Source organism: Curcuma longa, chromosome 14 (assembly GCF_044706935.1).
Source record: "Curcuma longa cultivar G26 ecotype Majalengka, Jawa Barat chromosome 14, ITB_CL_G26_1.1, whole genome shotgun sequence".
Taxonomy (NCBI): domain Eukaryota; kingdom Viridiplantae; phylum Streptophyta; class Magnoliopsida; order Zingiberales; family Zingiberaceae; genus Curcuma; species Curcuma longa.
In genome coordinates this window covers 7,778,756-7,797,640 of record NC_133874.1, presented here as the reverse complement: position 1 = coordinate 7,797,640, position 18,885 = coordinate 7,778,756, and the positions used below count along the sequence as shown (strand labels likewise).

The 18,885-nt window shown below is 37.1% G+C and overlaps 1 protein-coding gene across 1 annotated transcript; it reads left to right on the top strand.

Annotated features, from left to right (window-relative positions):
- Window positions 1-11,748: 11,748 nt before the first annotated feature.
- On the top strand, window positions 11,749-18,322 carry LOC141845512 (ABC transporter G family member 7). The gene is made up of 11 exons (XM_074733569.1): window positions 11,749-12,019; window positions 12,353-12,543; window positions 12,622-12,772; window positions 13,179-13,311; window positions 13,822-14,023; window positions 14,878-15,154; window positions 15,445-15,576; window positions 16,802-17,022; window positions 17,283-17,495; window positions 17,558-17,642; window positions 17,862-18,322. Exons 1-11 carry the CDS (start codon window positions 11,774-11,776, stop codon window positions 18,042-18,044), a joined length of 2,034 nt encoding a protein of 677 aa, XP_074589670.1. The 5' UTR covers window positions 11,749-11,773; the 3' UTR covers window positions 18,045-18,322.
- The last annotated feature ends 563 nt before the right edge of the window (window positions 18,323-18,885 follow it).

Here is an 18,885-nt window from a genome sequence, read left to right as displayed (position 1 = left end):
TAGTCATACAAATTAATTTTCTTCTGATACGTAATTTCTTGTGGCAGATGCAAAAGCATTAACTTGCTGCTTGTAAGGACTGGAGCAAAACTAGGTGCTGTGATGAATAAAATAAATCCATCTGATTTAGGCTACAGCTATATTAGTAGGCCGAAAGGATAAGTGTCACTTTTATCAGTTCCTCCTAACTTTATCTCGGGTAATTTTTGAGTTGTTTTCCACCTTTTCTCTTTGCTATTAGCCCTTTGTTGAATTGAATCCTTAAGGTCCATCATAATGTTATTTATCTAAGGGGAAAAACGATGCCATAACTATCATCAAGTTATTTAGGTGCTTTAAATCTGAAGGTGGCGAAATAGATATATGTGCTGATTGTTATACTGGTTATCTCAAATCGCAGGTTTAGTTTCCTAATCGTTTTGTTCAATTAAGATCATAAGGGTATGATACACAATAGGACCATTACTTGACATGAGGGGACCTCCTAGATGTGTATAGGCTGCGAAAGTATCATACATTAGGCTGAAAAGTGGCACAGGTCAAGAGAAAAGTCATAGCCCAAGCTGCATTTAATGGTTCGTATATGTACGTTTTGAATCTCCCAGTTTTCTTTCACTATAGGCTGGCCTATTTGTCATTCTTTGTCGTTAATTTTCTATCATTTTCTTACTAGTAGTTAACTATTCAGTATGTAGTACTGTATCGAAAACAAAAGCTATTTGCTAAGTACTTACTATTTCATTTGTTGACCAGTTTTCTGGCTGAACTTGCACCATATACACGCTTAATTAGCTAGATTAACTGTAGTTCTGAGGAATATCTTTCTTTTCTTTAGCTTGCTTTACATATATCCAGTCTTAGTGCAGCTACATATGAAATAATTAACCATATATGAGGATGGAGGTGAAGGAGTTATTTTGAAGAAGTAAATGTAACATTAATTAAGAAGTTAGGGGATTCATATTAATTAAGAAGTTACCTCGTTTTTAATTCGGTGTATGATTTTTTATTGATGAAGTCAAGTCATCCATACTACTGAATCATTAGACATATATATATATATAATCTAGCTGTAGTATACACACATTTGCTTGCCAAAGTGTGAGTTCATATTCACTGAACAATGTATATCTAGGATCTTGGTGTAACCCTAATACCAACAAAATGTGAAAAAGATTGTGCACCAAAAGAAACAAAAGTGATGAGTAACTAGCAATCTACAGCTAGCCTCTTCTGGGGCCAACCCTAAAGATGTTAATAACGACTTGCATGCATTCAAATTTGTACTTTTACTAGTTACTTTCATGCAAAAACTAATATGCAAAGTTGAACCTTACTCTTCCCCTTCACAACAGTATTCTGTCTGCAATCTAGAAACCATACTTATTCTGTCTTGCATGCCTTTTGTTTTATTAATATATATAATTATATCATGTTTAATTTTTAAAATGATTTTGAAGAGCCACAAATTTATAACTTCAAGCTGTCTTTTTTTTTTTCTCTCATGAAATGAATGCCCCACACATGCTGGCTGGGTTCCTCAGAAAATAAGCCAGGTTATAAGTCAAAAGTGGACTCAGGACCTTTCCAGATTTATCAATGGAGTTAACCTGGAGTCTGGCAATCACATGCATTCCAATCATAGAACACAGAAAGGAGGCATAATGAGAAGACGAAGAAGGCCCATGCATGCTCTCAGTAAGCACAATATCTATCCTTAACTTTTTCTTTTCACTCTATCTTTAGTCTTCCCTGTGAACTGTGTGCCAATATTGTTTGTTCTTGGTATATTTGTCTTTCTTTGGAGGGTAAAAGGGTAACCCAAATTTTGCCGAAAACTAAAGTTTGAGGATGAAGGTGCATGGACACATACACATAAACACACACACACACACACAGTGGGTCAGGCTACAAGTTCATATATAGCTAGGTGGCTGCTTTGCCCATAACACCTAATTGGTAAGCTTTTGTGCAGCATAAAGTCGCTGATTAAAGCGGTAGGTAGCACCCAGAACTCTAAGAACATTAGCCTTGACAACTCATGCCCGAAAATCTAAAAACAATAGTCGGCAAGGCAAGCGCACAGGTTAAAACATGTTGCCGCCTTTGCCGCCTTCATTCTCTAGGCCTTTTCCTCCTATTGTCCCAACAAGCGGCCTTCACCTGAGCAACTGCCTCGCCTTGTAGCCTTCCCAAATTGAAGAGAGAAAGAGAGAGAGACAGAGTGAGAGAATACTAGCTATCATAAAAAAGTGAGCCACTAAAAAGTTGTTATCTCTTGATTTGACCTTCGTCAATGGTTAAAACCACAGAAACAAACTTTGCTTTAGCAAGAAATTGATTTCATGAGGAATTCATGAATACAGAAAACAAAACAAAACGTAGTACAACAAAGATAAGACAAAAGAACATACCTTAAGAGAGGGTGCAGCATACGTTTAAGACATAATTACGCTAAGCACATATATATGAACCACAAAACTTACTGCCGAGGGAATCATTCTTCCTTACATTTGCTTTTTTCAGAGCACAAGTAAGAATATGTACTACATGGTCCACCTAACTTAATTGCGATAGATGAGATAGAAAATTGTTAACCATGAAAGTTGTTGTCCCGGAAGCGATCGACAGACGGATCCATGTGCTGGGCATGGCCGTAACTGCATCCCCAGCTCTTTGCCTCCGTTTGATTACGAGGTGCACTGTCTCTTCCTTCCAGGGGAAAGCTGTGTGAAAGAGGAGTCCCGAAGCAAGTGAAGTTGGAGGAGCCGTAGTTGGGGTTGTGCGGTGGACATTGGACATGGCCAACGTAGTAGTTGGCGTCAGGTGGATGAGAAGGTGGGTGTTGGTAGGCTGGTAACGATGAAGAAGGATAGTATTGCTGCATTGGCGAAGGGTTCGGCGGTGGCATCGTCGTCGACAATCTCGGTGGGTAGACTGGTGATCGGTAAGGAATACATGGATCTCCATGTGGGAAGCCCCCAGGAGGAATTTGCAAGCCTCCAATATTAAGATCTCTCAACCTGCAGTTATATTTATTTACTCACTGAAAGCAAATTAAGGAGATTAAAGTAGCTAGGATTTATGTCAAAGTAGAATATATGCATACCCCATGGCAGCGGTGGAAAGACCTTCGTTGTTGAAAACTAGCTGACGAGCACGGTTGAGAGTCTCTGTCTCCCTCTCTAACAAAATTATCAAATTGTGTGTAACAGGGTTGATGTGAAGAAGAAATTGAAAGGAGAAAATAATATTAGAAGAATTAATGCTGTCACATCGACCAGCTTCTCCAACTTTTATGGTGCAACAACATCTATATATAAACATGGTGGTCATCTTGCCTTGGCGATGTCGATTCATATGACCTCCGAGTGCTTGTGACTTGCAGAACTTGAGGGAACAAAACCGACACTCATACACCTTTGCAGAATCATCCTTTCCCCCACTCTTCTTTTTCTTCAACCCTGCAACTTAGGATCAAATCTCTTTCAATCGTTCTGCATGGCTAAGCGAATTACCTTACCACAAAGGAACTCATATATATATAGACTCTCTCCTTTTTTTTCTCTCAACTTTTTTTTTTGGAAAGCGTTTATTAATTTCGTAGCTTTTTTACTGTCAAAAGAATTCCATTGATTCTTTCAATTCAATCTATACATATACATAGCTAGTTATATACTCACGAGCTGTATCATGAGCTGAGGCAGCAGTGGTCATGGAGCTTTCTTCTATTGGTTGTTTTCCATGATCGTCAGGCAAGTTGTTGAGGTCTAGCGAGTTCCCCTCTGGCCTCCTGCAATTAAGCAAGCAGCATGAAGATATACATAGGAGAAGGGTTTTCATGTGAGAAATGATATCTTGAGGAAAGCATTTTACATGGTATTGCACTCAAGAAGAAACGAGTGGAAGGCAAACCAAAGTGAAAGAATGGGGAATTAATAGGGAGGAGATGGGCGTGGCGTTTTGTTGAGAGGAAAAAAAACTGCAGTTTGCTAGTGCCACTGCACTCTAAAGAAGGCTTTGGCTTTGTTTTTAAAGTGAGTGAGGGTAGTGGAAAGAGAAGGGAGAGAGAGAGACATTGAAAGTTCTCTATCAGTTTTCTCCCTGCCCAGCCGTCTCTTTCTCGCTCTCCAGTCCCTCTCTTTGCTCCTCCTCTCCTTTTTCATTTAATGTGTTCATATACATAATATTCTAAGCAGGAAGAGGCAAAGGGGTCTTGGTATCTGTGACTGGTAGAAGACGAGTTTCTTTGGCTTTGGGGAATCAGTTGCTAGCAGTGGCTTTTTTTATTTGTTTAGGGTGGGGGAGCAGTCTTGAGAGGGACTTGGCCTTCGCTCCTCTCTCCCTACAAACCCTACTCTACTCCCTTCTCAGTCTCAGTACTCACACTGTGCCTTGATATCTATTTATAACTGAGCCCACCCTCCTGCAGCAGCATGAATAATTACAGCCGATATGGATGTGCAGTCAATTGATTATATATTAAACATGCATGTAATCTAACACACTTGTTTGTTAATGTTTCTTCACTTGCTCGATCATACATCTATCTATATATATATATATGTTCACGCTGTACTCTTACCTTTGAACAGTACTGAATTATGATGAGGGTTGTTAATATTTATTAAATTGGCGTGTTCAAGGCAATAAGGACAAGAGCACCTCTTACCAAGCGATCAGATGCTTGGGTATTTAGTTAAGAAGGGCATGCTATAGGAGTCTAGCCCTATATATAGGTTACCCAGTGTGTACCTGATGTAGCAAGCTTCATGGTGCTGTTGTTGTCAACTACATATCTGTAACCTATTTGGTAAGTACGTACTGTCTCAATTTATTTGAACACTTTCCTCCTGAGTCCATATTTGAGGTCCCAATTTGTAGAGAGCCTAGCTGCTAGGGGCTTTGCTTCAGGTTGGCTTCTTGTAGAAATCTGCTCAAGCAAAACTGATGGCCTAAAGTAAACCAACCAACATGCACATGGTTATTCTCAGGGATCTACCAGGAAAATTATTTGGGGAATACACAATCTATCAATTGCTACTAGCTATTTAACTTCAAGAAAAATTTTGAAGTAGGATTATATACTTATCTTAGTTCAACTTTCTCTAGCACTTGTTCTCAACTCTTATTGAACTACTTCCTTACATAATGTTAAACTTAATTAATTAGGGATGTTGTGGATTCATTTCTGAGTGAAAATGGGAAATGATTATTCATGGCAACTGGCATGATAGATTAAGCCAATTTCAGGCATCACCTGGTGAAACTACTAATCTTCCCAACGTGGATCACTATAAAAAGTGTCGAATGCTTTTTCAGGGAAATATAACGAGAAGTTTTGATCAGGAAAACCAATATTGTCTGATCTCAACTTGGAATTTGTTAGCAGAAAAATAATGGAATCAACCCTAGTTTCCAGCCACACCTAAAGTTTGCGAATAACATATCATGTCATGTCTGGGAGAGATATCCGTTTGATGAATCTTTCTAGCCAACTCTAGGATGCAAGCTAGCCATGGTAATTAACTAAGATATTATTACTGTTAATTAACAATATTTTTCTGATTATAATACTATTCTTGCGATAAATTACTTTGTGCTGCCATTTGGTAATTAATTAATATCCATGTATGGTCTAGTCAGCCACTTAAACAAAGGAAGACAAATTGCATGTGATGTGAGTGGAGGTAATTCCATTATTTGTTAATATGTACAGAATTTCATACTGCCAAGAAAATCATCTTTAGAACAGTTAATTCGAAGAAAAAAAGGCAATAAAGTGTGTTTGGATGTTGTAGTGAGAGTAAGATAGTTCCTGAAATTTTAATGACATAGTCAAATAGATTTGGTACGTAGATTGACTTGAGAACTTCTTTCAAAATGCCAAACATCTCTTGAGATTATTCGTTAACATTTTATAAGAAGTTTTCCTTTAGAAAACAACATTAAATAGTAATAATTATTTTCAGAATTGTTTATAGTTTTAGAGCAAATTAAAGATCAATAATTTAGATAACATACTTCTTGCGGTTCCTAAAGTTTCAAATTGAATCAGATTGCCATGAATGCTTCTGTCCATCCGCAAAAAATTTTATACCATGAGAATTAAAATTTCACAAAGCAAAGATTACCTAATTAAGGGCATATTTTAGTTAAATATATACATTGTTTTCAGTACGAACTAATTAACCTGTTGCTCGTATACATTGTTAAAATTAAATTCCTGTTCATCCTGATTAATTATCAGCAATCTCGTTAGCTCTGGTATATAATAGCTTGTTAGAGTTTAGCCAGAAACCTCACAGTTCACAAATGTCTGTGCAATCTAGATCAAATTAAGTTCATAAATGACTACAAAATGAAGCTAATTTTATAAGATATAACTCTCTCTCTCTGACTTGTTCATTGTCGTATTATATGTGGGTGCTACATATATATATATATATATACATTACACACCCAGCTTGTCCATGATGAGGTCATACAGTGGTTAGAACAGTAGATTAACAATCTGGTTTGTTGTGTTGTGCAGATATATTGGCTTCATCACGTTCCTGAACGGCAACTTAATAAATGTATCAGAATTGCTGATTCGTTTTCTAAGCCAATTGGCTGGGGAAAGGTGTAGTACATTTGCTTCCTTGGCTGTTTCCTTTCCTCTCTACTTTCATACATATATGTGCGGACCACTCTTCCCTCCCCAAAATCTCTCTTTTCCCGTGGAGTAAGACAAGGAAACAAGTAGCAGGATTGATGAGGGAGTGAGAAAGATGTGATAGATTACTTAGAATAGCCACTGTTCCTCCTCCATGATCACTGACAGTTTGAGAGTGGCCGGTTGCGCCTGTAGCTTTCTTCCCCTGACCCCATCTCACATGATTTCAAATCTTTCCCTTCCCCGCCACCCATCTCCTCTTTTTGTCTCTCATTGCCGGCCGGGTGTTAATTCGTCAAGCACATTGCAGACCATTTGCAGTCCTTCTCTCTCTCTCTCTCTCTCTCTCTGTCTCATGCTGCATCTCCATCGGCTTTTATCTTGTCCAGCAGCTGCTGTACGTGTACGTCGTCCTATCACTTCTTCCCCTCTTCTGAGACCGATCAACTCCTCTGTCATCCATTGCTTCCCCGCCCCCAAACCGGATTAGTTGTAACAGTATCCTATTAGGGACTTCCATTCCTCTCTCACATTCCATCTCCAACAATAAACAATATGCCTGTTACATAGTTAAAAATTCAATGCCAATCCCTCTGCATCTATATATATTCATCAGCTACATATATGTCACGCAGTGACTGAATTCTGAGCAACCCATGCCGTTGGTGATGTTCTTAATTTGCTAGGTCAAATGTACAAAAAAGTATCATATGATCTATAACTACTCTCTATTAGGAGCAGCCGATTGCCCAATGTACAATAGAAGGAAACTGAGAGAGAAAGTGTGTCACAAATAGCCATTGCAGGAAAAGCTGCATGACGTTGTTTTTTTCCAAGAATGGGAGATCTCACTCAGATATCAACCTGATTCCTTCATTAACATCATTTGAGGAGAAATCGCTTGCTACATGGACGCGACCACTTCCCTGAAGCAGTGTACGTGTAGCCTTTACTACCCTAGCTTATATATATATTCACTTGTTTCTCTTCCCTGATTGCACTCATTGATATATAGTTATTTAAGGGTTTAAACTAATGTTGTTTGATGCTAATGGTTTGGATGTCCATGCAGGTCAGGTTGAGGAGGAAATAACCGGGCACTGTTGTCAAGTCACTATCCAATTGATGTTATCATCTGTGAAGGGTCCTAAAAAGGCTGTAGAGGAGACAGCACAGTGGCGCAATGCCTGTGAGAAATCTAACAAGTTAGATTTTGGTGGGCCTCTCCTGATTCGCACTGTTCAATTTGAAGTATATGGAGGCAGATGCATATATATTAGACTGATAACTTCAACTCTGACACGCGTGGACAAACACCAGGTTAATTAATTACTTTTCACTCTACCACTATATACCTCTCATTACTTGCTCTGCCTCCTAATTTTTTAAAAGAGATAATATAGAGAAGCTTTGCTATAGATTTCAATAGCCATGAAGCATAACTAACCTAAATATCATCAACAAACTATCAATCTATGAAGAGAGATTCATCAAGAGAGAAACAGGGATGACTATATGAAGAGCCTAGCTTTAAGAGAGTTAAAAGGAATATATCATATATTCAAACTATCAATCTATAAGAAGACTTTTATATATAGACTTAAATAATTAATTTAGAGATTGATAAGTAGAAAAGGTTTGATTCCTTGCTATAATTAAACATCTTTAAGATGAAAGTCACTTTGACATACTAATAATGAACATAAACTTCTTCAAGAATACTTCATTTAGATCATTCACTTTGTGCTTGATGAGAATAAATTTCAAGAAAGTCCACTCATTTGACATATATATCTACAATTAGCCATTAATATAGTTTAAAGTCTCATATGAAAATCAAAGATAAAGATAAAATCTTCAATGCTCTTCTTATTAAAGTTTGACAGTGAAAAGAATAAAAGTCTCAATTATCTTAGTTTAATAAGTTCAAAACCTTTTCACTATTTAGAAGCAGTAATAATCATTTTCTAGAGTGATGCATCCATTAGTTATGTAATAAATTAATGATAAACACATTTATAATTATTTATGTGTGTAAACTGAGGTTTATTTTAGAATATTTGTAGTACATTATATCTGGACAAATTCACTCATGTGATGATCACAATGGTATCTAATCATGCTAATCCAATTCATTTTGATGATTCAAAACCAAATCATGCAATATTCCAAACTTAAGAAATCATTTTGGTAAGGCATCGATCTAGCAATCAATATAAAACTATACAATTAAACTAGCACACACGAACACGTTGCCCTAATGCTCTTCGACAAATATTAATTTTACCAAAGAATATAGAAGAAACAATAAATGTAACTAGTTACTTAAATAATCAAACTACTTTCCTTGTCGTGCTCAGTCCAATTCATGCCATTAACATTCTTTTCATGATGGTTCTTGCAACTTCATATAACTTTATCATACTTGTTCTCATAATCCTAAATTATTGCCTTAATGATTTATCTACTTCTCAAAAGGTGATCGTTTCGTATGAAATTTGAAAGTTGTTATGGAGGCTCCTTATTTTTTCATGAGTAGTAAATATTAAACTTAATTATGCCAGATGGTTAAAACTATGACTTAAAATTAAGGGGGCATTCATGTATAGAAATTGCAATGGATGAATTCCTTTACAAGTGTGTTCGTGATTAAATTTTTACTAGCTCCTCGAGGTTTGGTGTGGTGATAAGAGACATGGTGCATTTCTAAACAATCATGATTTAATTCCCATGTAGGGTACATCTACATTTGTTATGTCAAGAGCTATCATGCTTCTTGGATTTACTTGATGGGTGGAATGTGGGATTGGATCGTCCATCTCGAAATTATTACCTAGCAAAAATTGAATACCTGATTACAAAAAAAAAAAAAAATTAGGGTTGTCAGATCTATGATTCAAAAGGGGCTCTCTAGAGCTACTGAAGTTGTAAATTGTCTCTTTCTCATCTGGTTGAGGTATATCTTGGTAAGATAAGCCGAGTGATCTCAAGAAAATTATACGATTATGTACTTGTAATTCCATGTTTAAATTCTGATTTTCATACATTCAAATATAAAACTTGTATGTTACACACGAGTAAAGAAGCTGGTCATTTTCATATCATTCCCTTTATTTTGTAATTTTCTTTTCTTCAATAGTATATCATGCAAATTGAAAAATTAGGATCTTACAATTCACCTCCTTTTTAAAAATGCCTCCCCTAAACTTATTAGTGATAGGGGTGAACAATCGATTAATAATCAATTAATTCGAACAATTTAATTCAAAATAAAATAAATTAATTTTTTTAGATCTAAATCGAATCGACTGAACTTTCATACAAAAATTGAATAAATCGAACTAATAAAATATCAATTAAATCAGTCAAAAATCAAAATAATCAAACTTTCAATTAAATTTTGACTCGAGGAGAAGGGAAGGGAGTTACGAATTGCAAAAATAGATATTTAACTATCGGTTCCCATTCGAACATAACTTAATTCAATTTAATCGGTTTAATTGAATTTAAAATTTTAAAATCAACATTAAATCAATTTAGTCGAAATAATCGATATTAAAAAAAAGACATATCTTAGCCTTTATTTTGTAATTTTCTTTCTTCAATAGTATTATGTGTTCCGGTTAAATACCGGGATGGTCAAGCCACATGATCCGATGTGCACGGCTTCCAACATTCAAGATACTGAAAAATCCCAGTTTCAAGATTATTTTTTATTGATCATCAATGCATTCTCTATTTCAAGTTGGATTGTATTTTCCTCCTGCAAGTGATCGTACCTAATTTAAAGCTTAGAAAACTTCTCAAACTTAAAGAGTTTGCTTGTTTGTTTTTCTCGCCATCACTACTTTCAAGATAGATTATCATTCTTTTAAGAGAAGAATTTATAAACAGGTATAAACCTCGCATAAAATTCAATGATTATTACAACTTCTTAATTACCTGTGTCTATTTCTTATGCGCTGTGCCAGAAGAAAAGAATGAAGAACAGTGTTTGAATTGGATTAATTTACTCTCGGTACCTGTGGTAGTTAATTGATGGATTTCACCTCGAAGAGGAATCCTCTTGTCGGGCTGTTTGATTTGCAGGCGAGCCTTCAGACTCAGCTGTGCCATGTCCTACGCTTGATGACAGCAGCACGGTATTGTACAAATGGCATGCCCCAAATCTCACTGTTACTTTAATGTGAATCATTCGTTGAGCTTCCTTTCTCTTGTCGTCTCAAGGTGTATAATTCAGTAACGATGAAGCTAAAGTCATTAAGCTTCCTTCAGTTCCGGCGATCTTTCCGGTGCTGCTGGTTCGCTCCCGGCCAAGCGCCGCTGCCTTCGCCATTAACGGCACTCCGCTCTCTGAATCGAAGGCGAGGATTTGTCACTGCTCTCCGAATCGACGGTGGGAATGAGAATGAGAATTGCTGACGTCATCAACACCCATTGGGCTGACGGTCCGGCCCGATAATACTGGGCCTAAAGCATGAAGCCCAATTTGATGTCTTTCTACGCTGCCTTCGCCATTGACGGCACTCCGCTCTCTGAATCGAAGGCGAGGATTTATTACTGCTCTCCGAATCGACGGTGGGAATGAGAAGGAGAATTGCTGACGTCATCAATATCCATTGGGCTTACGATCCGGCCCGATAACACTGGGCCTAAAGCATGAAGCCCAATTTGACGTCTTACTACGCTGCCTTCTCCATTAACGGCACTATGCTCTCTGAATCGAAGGCGAGGATTTATTACCGCTCTCCCAATCGACGGTGAGAATGAGAAGGAGAATTGCTGACGTCATCAAGACCCATTGGGCTGACGATCCGCCCGATAACACTGGGCCTAAAGCATGAAGCCCAATTTGACGTCTTTCTACGCTGCCTTCTCCATTAACGGCACTCTGCTCTCTGAATCGAAGGCGAGGATTTATTACTGCTCTCCGAATCGACGGTGGGAATGAGAACGAGATTGCTGACGTCATCAAGACCCATTGGGCTGATGATCCGGCCCAATAACACTGGGCCTAAAGCACGAAGCCCAATATGACGTCTTTCTACATGTAGTCTCTCTCTCTCACTCCCTTTTCTCCGACGTCCCACTCAAACGGGAAGCGAGAGAAGCGAGATGGCGGTTGGCTTCGACGGCAGGGCTCTGAGCCGCATCCTCGCGGCGCTCGCCGCGGCCTTCTTCCTCCGGGTCATATCCGGCGTCGGCCCGGCACTCCCGCCGGCGGTGGAAGCGGACGAGGACAAGGAAGAACAGAGGGATCCCGCAGGAGACGAGGACGCGTCGGGTTCGGGTTCAGTCGTTCCTGTTACCATCCGGTGGCGCTCTGTCACCTGCACGCTCGCCGATAAGCGAGGCGCAAGGGTAAGTGTCCATCGCCCATAAAACCCCTCACCGCTCATATTAGCCTTATCCTCATCTTATCGCCAACTTGTACGAACCCTACGTCCGTTTTTCTTCCCTTCAATATTCTTCATGAGAATCGCGCATCTTAGCTGAAGAGAATCCCTTCTGCTGTGTCTAGCTCCGCTCTCTATTCGGATCGTGATCTCTTTCTCTGTAAAAGAGAGTGAGATTCAGCTCTTTTTTCTGATGAAACTATCGAAGAAAATCACTCGACTAAAATTTTCAGAACTGATTTATCTTGTTCTGATGACAATGAATTGTTTGATTTTTTTTTTAAATTGTGGTCGATAGACAAGGTTTCTGCTGACAAATTTAAGCGGAGAGGCGAAACCTGGAAGATTGCTTGCAATTATGGGGCCATCTGGGTCAGGGAAGACTACTCTGCTTAATGTTTTAGCAGGGCAGCTCCTTGCTTCTCCTCGGTTGCACCTTTCCGGGCACATTGATATCAATGGATTACCGATGCCTAGTGGCGGATACAAGTTTGTGCAGTGATGTTGTTCAAGAATTATGAATTGACTGTATTTTTTCACAAAAGCTTAAGGATCTTTATGTTTCAGGTTTGCTTATTTGAGGCAGGAGGATCTTTTCTTCTCCCAGCTTACTGTAAGAGAAACAATATCACTTGCTGCGGAACTTCAACTTCCTCAGACATTGTCAGCAGAAAAGAAGAATAAGTATACCAGCAATCTCTTGTTCCGACTGGGCCTGGTGAGTATCCGAAGTAGTATACCTGATACAGTAGGCTCACAATTAGCTGGAGTTTCAGTCAAAATACTTTTAATTCAACAATTCCATTCAACCCCTTCCTCTGCAAGTCTTTACAGAATATGGTTAAATGTTCCTCTTGTTTTGTCTATGCTACGCTGGAATGTAGGTTCTTGAAGAAAAGGATTGTTTCTATCCAAATCATTTAGTAAAAGCAATACAATCTGGTAGTCTGAAATTTTGTTATTTCGCTCAAACTAAATTAATAAATTGGAGTTATCCTGTAATTCTTGAAAGACAGGCAACAGTGTATTATTCATATTCCTTAGTTCTTACCATCCTATGCTTACAATGCACTCGCCACACTTATTTTCTCTATTCATTTGCCAAAATTTTTTTACTAAAATAGGTAAATTGTGCTGATTCTATCGTTGGTGATGCAAAAGTCCGTGGAATTAGTGGTGGAGAAAAGAAGCGCCTTGCACTAGCTTGTGAACTGATTGCTAGTCCATCTGTCATATTTGCAGATGAACCAACAACAGGTATAATTACCTTATTATCAGTCTTTTTTCATTTCACCAAGTAGCAAATTTTCTTTTTCTATTTTAAATTGTCACAAAACTATGACAAAGCCTGGGGACATGGAATCTCTACTACAAGGATCTGATTTCATGGGCATCGGGATATTGCTGAGGAGATGGAGGTCCCTGCAGTAAACTAAGAAGTACAGGATAATATCTATTCTAATTGACCTTTCATAGGGGAATGAACAATATCAGGTTAAGTTACAAAAATGCCTTAGCTGAACTGAACTTCAGAGTAGAGTATATCTACGCAATTGTTTGTAGAGAATCTTCATAAAACCCAAACAATCACAATAACTTTTTCTCTGTCCGTTTCTGTAATAGTTTCTTGGCAAACACCAATCCAATAATAGTACAATTTCAGATGTAGATTACAATCTTCAATGTGTTGCTCTTCTTTTGGCATGCCAAACTTAATTACTTCCAGGTGGTGTTTATTTTCATGATAGTCCTTTGTCTTACTCGCAGGACTTGATGCTTTTCAGGCAGAAAAGGTTATGGAAACACTTCGGCAGCTTGCTGAGGATGGTCATACTGTTATCTGCTCAATCCACCAACCAAGAGGCTCAGTATATAGCAAGTTTGATGACATTGTGTTGTTGTCAGAAGGAGCTCTTGTGTATATGGGCCCTGCTAAAGAAGAACCATTGACATACTTTGCTAAATTAGGGTCATTACTAAGTCATTTGCTTCCTTGTTGCTAGCATCACACTTTTCAATCTATTATATCACGTTTTAAATATCTTTTGTGCAATTGGAGTTATATTTAGCAGAGAAATGTGCTAATATACAACATGTTGAAATGAAAAAACCACCATTCCTCGTGGGAGAGTAATGCCTAGTTGGTTGGTAGTGTTTACATGGCATGGAAATGAGTAGAACCATGGTTGATATTTAGTATCAATCGCATGGGTAATGTACTTATTTTTAAAATTATTTTCTTTCTTTTTTTGTCTTTATGGAAGAGGAGAATCCGATATGCATTTCACAAGTATTGAACTTACATGAATGAGTAGAAAATGGTCCTATAATCTCCTATCCATTGCTTGCCTAAGATACATAGCTAGCATAGAAAGTCAAAAGACTACTTTTGAGGTTTTCAATACTCCCATTCTCAGAATATAAGTTGACAGAGAACTCCCTGGTAAATGGTACTCTGAGACCACAGAGAAAGTAACCAACAATTAGTTGAGGAGAAAGCTACTCCAGCAGCTCTCTGATAAAGGATTAGGTCTAGAAATGTAATTGGATAGGCTATCTTAGGAGGGCAAGGGTGAGGGTGAAGATAGGGTTAGCATGATATTGGCGCATGCTCAGTTCATTAGAAGATCCACTTAGGCATTGTTAGCTTCACCTCAGTTAAGAGAGACTTTGAACTTGATTTTAAAGAATGAACAAGTTGGTATGCGGTGATTCTGTTCCAGTGTTCTGGTTCATTTTGATATTATCTTTGACTTAAAGCCACTTTTCTTTATTGACATTAATTATTGACAATCTTTAATTTTCTGTTGCTCGTTTTTGCAGGTATGAATGTCCTGATCATGAAAACCCTGCTGAATTTTTAGCTGATCTTATTTCAATTGATTATGGTTCAGCTGAAAGTGTACATACCTCACAGAAAAGAATTGATGATCTGGTTGAAGCATTTTCAAATAGCAGTTTAATGGTTCAGTGTTCTTCTCCTATTATGCTATTGGAGAGTTCTAAGGTTTCAGCAAAGCTTGGCAAAAAAACCATGTCTAAAAGGAGAGGTGGTTGGTGGCGCCAGTTTAGATTGCTCCTTAAACGAGCATGGATGCAGGTTAGTGACATGTGTTTCTTGTGTATTGATTACTTTTTAAGTTTCCATAATAAAAATTAAACAAAAAAAAGGAATGACTAGGATTCCATAAGCTGTTTAGTGATTGCCCGCAACCGTTGTGCCAATGCCATTCTTTCTCACTTAACGTTAGAATCCTCAGGCAATGATTCTTACATTGTTAATCTTCAAAATGCCTAGTTTGGCCTGAAGAGGAGGTTCTTTGTTTATATTGGTTAATAGTCACAATCAGATTTGTTATGCTCATATTTAGAAATTGCCATTGTGCTCAGGCTTCTCGTGATGGTCCAACAAACAAAGTTAGAGCAAGAATGTCTATTGCATCAGCTATCATATTTGGTTCTGTATTTTGGCGAATGGGAAGATCTCAAACGTCAATACAAGATAGAATGGGACTTCTTCAAGTATGCATGTTCTATTGCTTTATTCTGTTAGCTTTAATTCTTTGAATAAAGAACTTTTATCAGCTAGCTTCTTAAATCGGTTAAACTGGGTTCATGTAGTGCATTTGCCACTTGCAGTTTCTGAGCCGCAATTGGTCATTATTTTGTTGAATTAAACTTTTGTGCATGTTTACTATAGGGGAATGTTAGGTATGCAGAATTCCATTGAAATCAGTTAAATAAACTGCACAGTTTGATGCATGGTATAAAAAATTGATAATGATGATTAATAATTTTTAAATAAAATCTCAGTGGTTCAACAAGGAGCAGCTAAGGGGACACTGAATTTTCTAATTGTTCCGTGGCATATGAGACAGATCTGGATAAATGACTTCTGTATCCAAGTTGCAAAAATCTACAATGTTTGACTTTTAGTATTATATTTCTCTTCAAAAAAAGTGTATTTTGGAATTGACTATGGATATTAGGTGTCATTAACCATGTTGAAATACCATTCGAGAGCTATCTTGTTGATATAGAGGTTAGTTCTCATATCGCTGTTGAAAATTGCCAAAATGGTTTTTAAGATCTTTTTTTTGTTTATCCATGTAGATCAGCCATAATTGTTGACTACCATGAAATGAGTAGGATTAATAAAACATTCACTGGCAAGATGATGTAATTACTTTTTGTTTATGGCATCACCCTGTCAGATTAATTATAGAAAGTACATTGGAGTGCAGAAAAAAGTACTCACAGTCTCTATTGTCGGACTTGTTGACTGATTAGTACTTAGTAGGATCTGGAATCACTAATATTGGAATAATACTGAAAGTGATTAAAATTTTCCATGTAAGTGCGGATACCCATAATATTTAGAATGTAAGATAATGTTATTTATCTGCTTTCCTAGTCTCTTCTACTAGGAATCAAAATTGTTTTGAAATAATTAAACTGACAGTACACATCATTTGCAGGATCCACTGATGATGTTCTTAGTTTTATTATTTTATGCCCTATATGTTTCCACATTTGAACATATTATGCATGACTATGCAAGTTTTATGTTTATGGCTGTCTTTTTGAAGTTAAGTTCCGCACTTCTAGCCTCTTGATAATATAAAGTAATATACATATAACGAAATGAAGAGTAGCATTGTTGAATTTCACATCTAATTTTATTACGATGTCAGTGATATCTAATAAAAAGTCCTCGGTTGACTGATATTTCTTTCATTTACAAAAGGTGGCTGCAATTAACACAGCTATGGCAGCTCTCACAAAAACAGTAGGTGTGTTTCCAAAGGAACGAGCCATAGTAGATCGAGAGCGAGCCAAAGGTTCCTATGATTTGGGCCCATACCTTTTATCCAAATTGCTGGCAGAAGTCCCAATAGGAGCAGCATTTCCCTTGCTTTTTGGATCAATATTATATCCAATGGCTCATCTTCATCCTACACTTTCTAGGTTTGGTTAATCTACTCCTGGACTTTGCTGCGATTCCTTTTACATAACCTCGAATATTGCAAGCTACTTATCTTAGTTATATTTTCCCAAGTATTCAAGTATTGCTCTACAAATAGTTGTCTCATTTGATGCTGCAAAACTTGTAAATTTCTCAAGTAAGCTATACTTGTAATTCTTTAGCAATTTTTATCTACCACAGTCAGACTTGTTTTACTCTGGAATTGGTCATTTACTTTTTTGCTGTGAAATTGATGGAATAGGTTTGCAAAGTTTTGCGGCATCGTGACTATGGAGTCATTTGCTGCTTCAGCAATGGGTCTCACTGTAGGGGCTATGGTTCCTTCAACTGAAGCGGCAATGGCCGTGGGACCATCCCTTATGACCGTGTTCATCGTTTTTGGTGGCTATTATGTTAATGCTGAGAACACACCTCTAGTTTTCCGCTGGATCCCTCAAGTCTCTCTAATCAGATGGTATTCTCATTCTACTTCTAACATTCGTCGGCACCAACTAATCATTTCTTTTTCACTGCCAGGGCTTTTCAGGGGCTTTGCATCAATGAGTTCAAAGGTCTTCAGTTTGAGCAACAACACTCTTATGATATCCAAACTGGAGAACAGGTGCAATTGCAATTTGATATCATCAAGAACACAGCAACGCAAAATTTACTTTAAGATACTAAAATGAAAATTTGAAAGGTTCTTCGTAACTCGGTTGACCGATGAACTAATGTTTATATTTATAACTCTATCTAGGAAGTTTGAGCATTTTCTACTTCACATCATGAACTCTCTAATTAGAGGAAGAAGATTCAATTAATATCTTCTGTTCTTTTGCAGGCATTGGAAAGATTTTCCTTTGGAGGCAGTCGAATCCGGGACACTGTCGCCGCCCAGGGCAGGATACTGATGTTCTGGTACTGGACCACTTACATTCTTCTGAAAAAGAACAGATCCAAGTATCAGCAGCTCCTGCTGCCATCCTCTCCGGATCATCAGCAACAAGAAACTCAATCAGTGTAGCAAGAAACGATAGATGAACTTGCGAGGAACACAAAATAACATGAGGTGAGTCACTGTCAGGTAGATGCCAATTAAAACCCTAATCAGAACTAGAATGTCTAGCAAGCAGCTCTTTGTTTATCTACTCGTCTAGTTTGTTGTTGCTTGTTAACAGAATGAAGCATTTCTGCATCATCCAACCAGGTCGATGCAATAAACTTTATGCATGTTTGATTATCACTAACGGATTGGTAATATCATTCTATATATTAAATTTTTATGGCTGTCACTAAGTACAATATAGTTATTAATATTTTCCAATTGTAATTAATTTAATTAAAATTTTAAATGGGATGTTACTGATGAGTGGTTGATTAGTTTTTCAAAATGTTATTAATTACACTGGCAAATTAACGTTTATATTATCTGTTATGTAATTGTCTGTCTTTGTTGTTTAATTTTTTTAATGGTGCTTTTGCTATGTAGTAGCTAATTCATTAATTTAATTTTTTAAAAGTTATTTACTTATTCTAGGCAAATCAAAGTTTGTTAATTACTAGACAATTGTTTTTATTAATTTTTAGTGATGTTGCTATGACGTGCTATCTAATTGCTTAACTTTAAAATATTTAATTAGTTAAATTTCCTTGAGTTATTTACTCTGCCAAATTTATCCAATTTTAACTGCCTTGTTCTTTTTAATTACAAATGATGCAAATTTAATAATTTTAAACGACAAAGACAATCAAACCTTATCATATTAGTGAGATCATAATATTTCTACGCTATTGAATTTTATTTTTTATTATATTATTATTTATATTTAAATAAATTTTATTTTATTATTATTTATATTTAAATA

What these genes read in the sequence shown, in the direction of transcription:
- LOC141845512 (XM_074733569.1), top strand. Translation starts at nt 11,774, where the DNA reads ATGGCGGTTGGCTTCGACGGCAGGGCTCTGAGCCGCATCCTCGCGGCG. An exon ending in CCGATAAGCGAGGCGCAAGG is followed by an intron (nt 12,020 to 12,352) that starts GTAAGTGTCCAT and finishes TGTGGTCGATAG; the next exon opens with ACAAGGTTTCTGCTGACAAA. An exon ending in ATATCCAAACTGGAGAACAG is followed by an intron (nt 17,643 to 17,861) that starts GTGCAATTGCAA and finishes GTTCTTTTGCAG; the next exon opens with GCATTGGAAAGATTTTCCTT.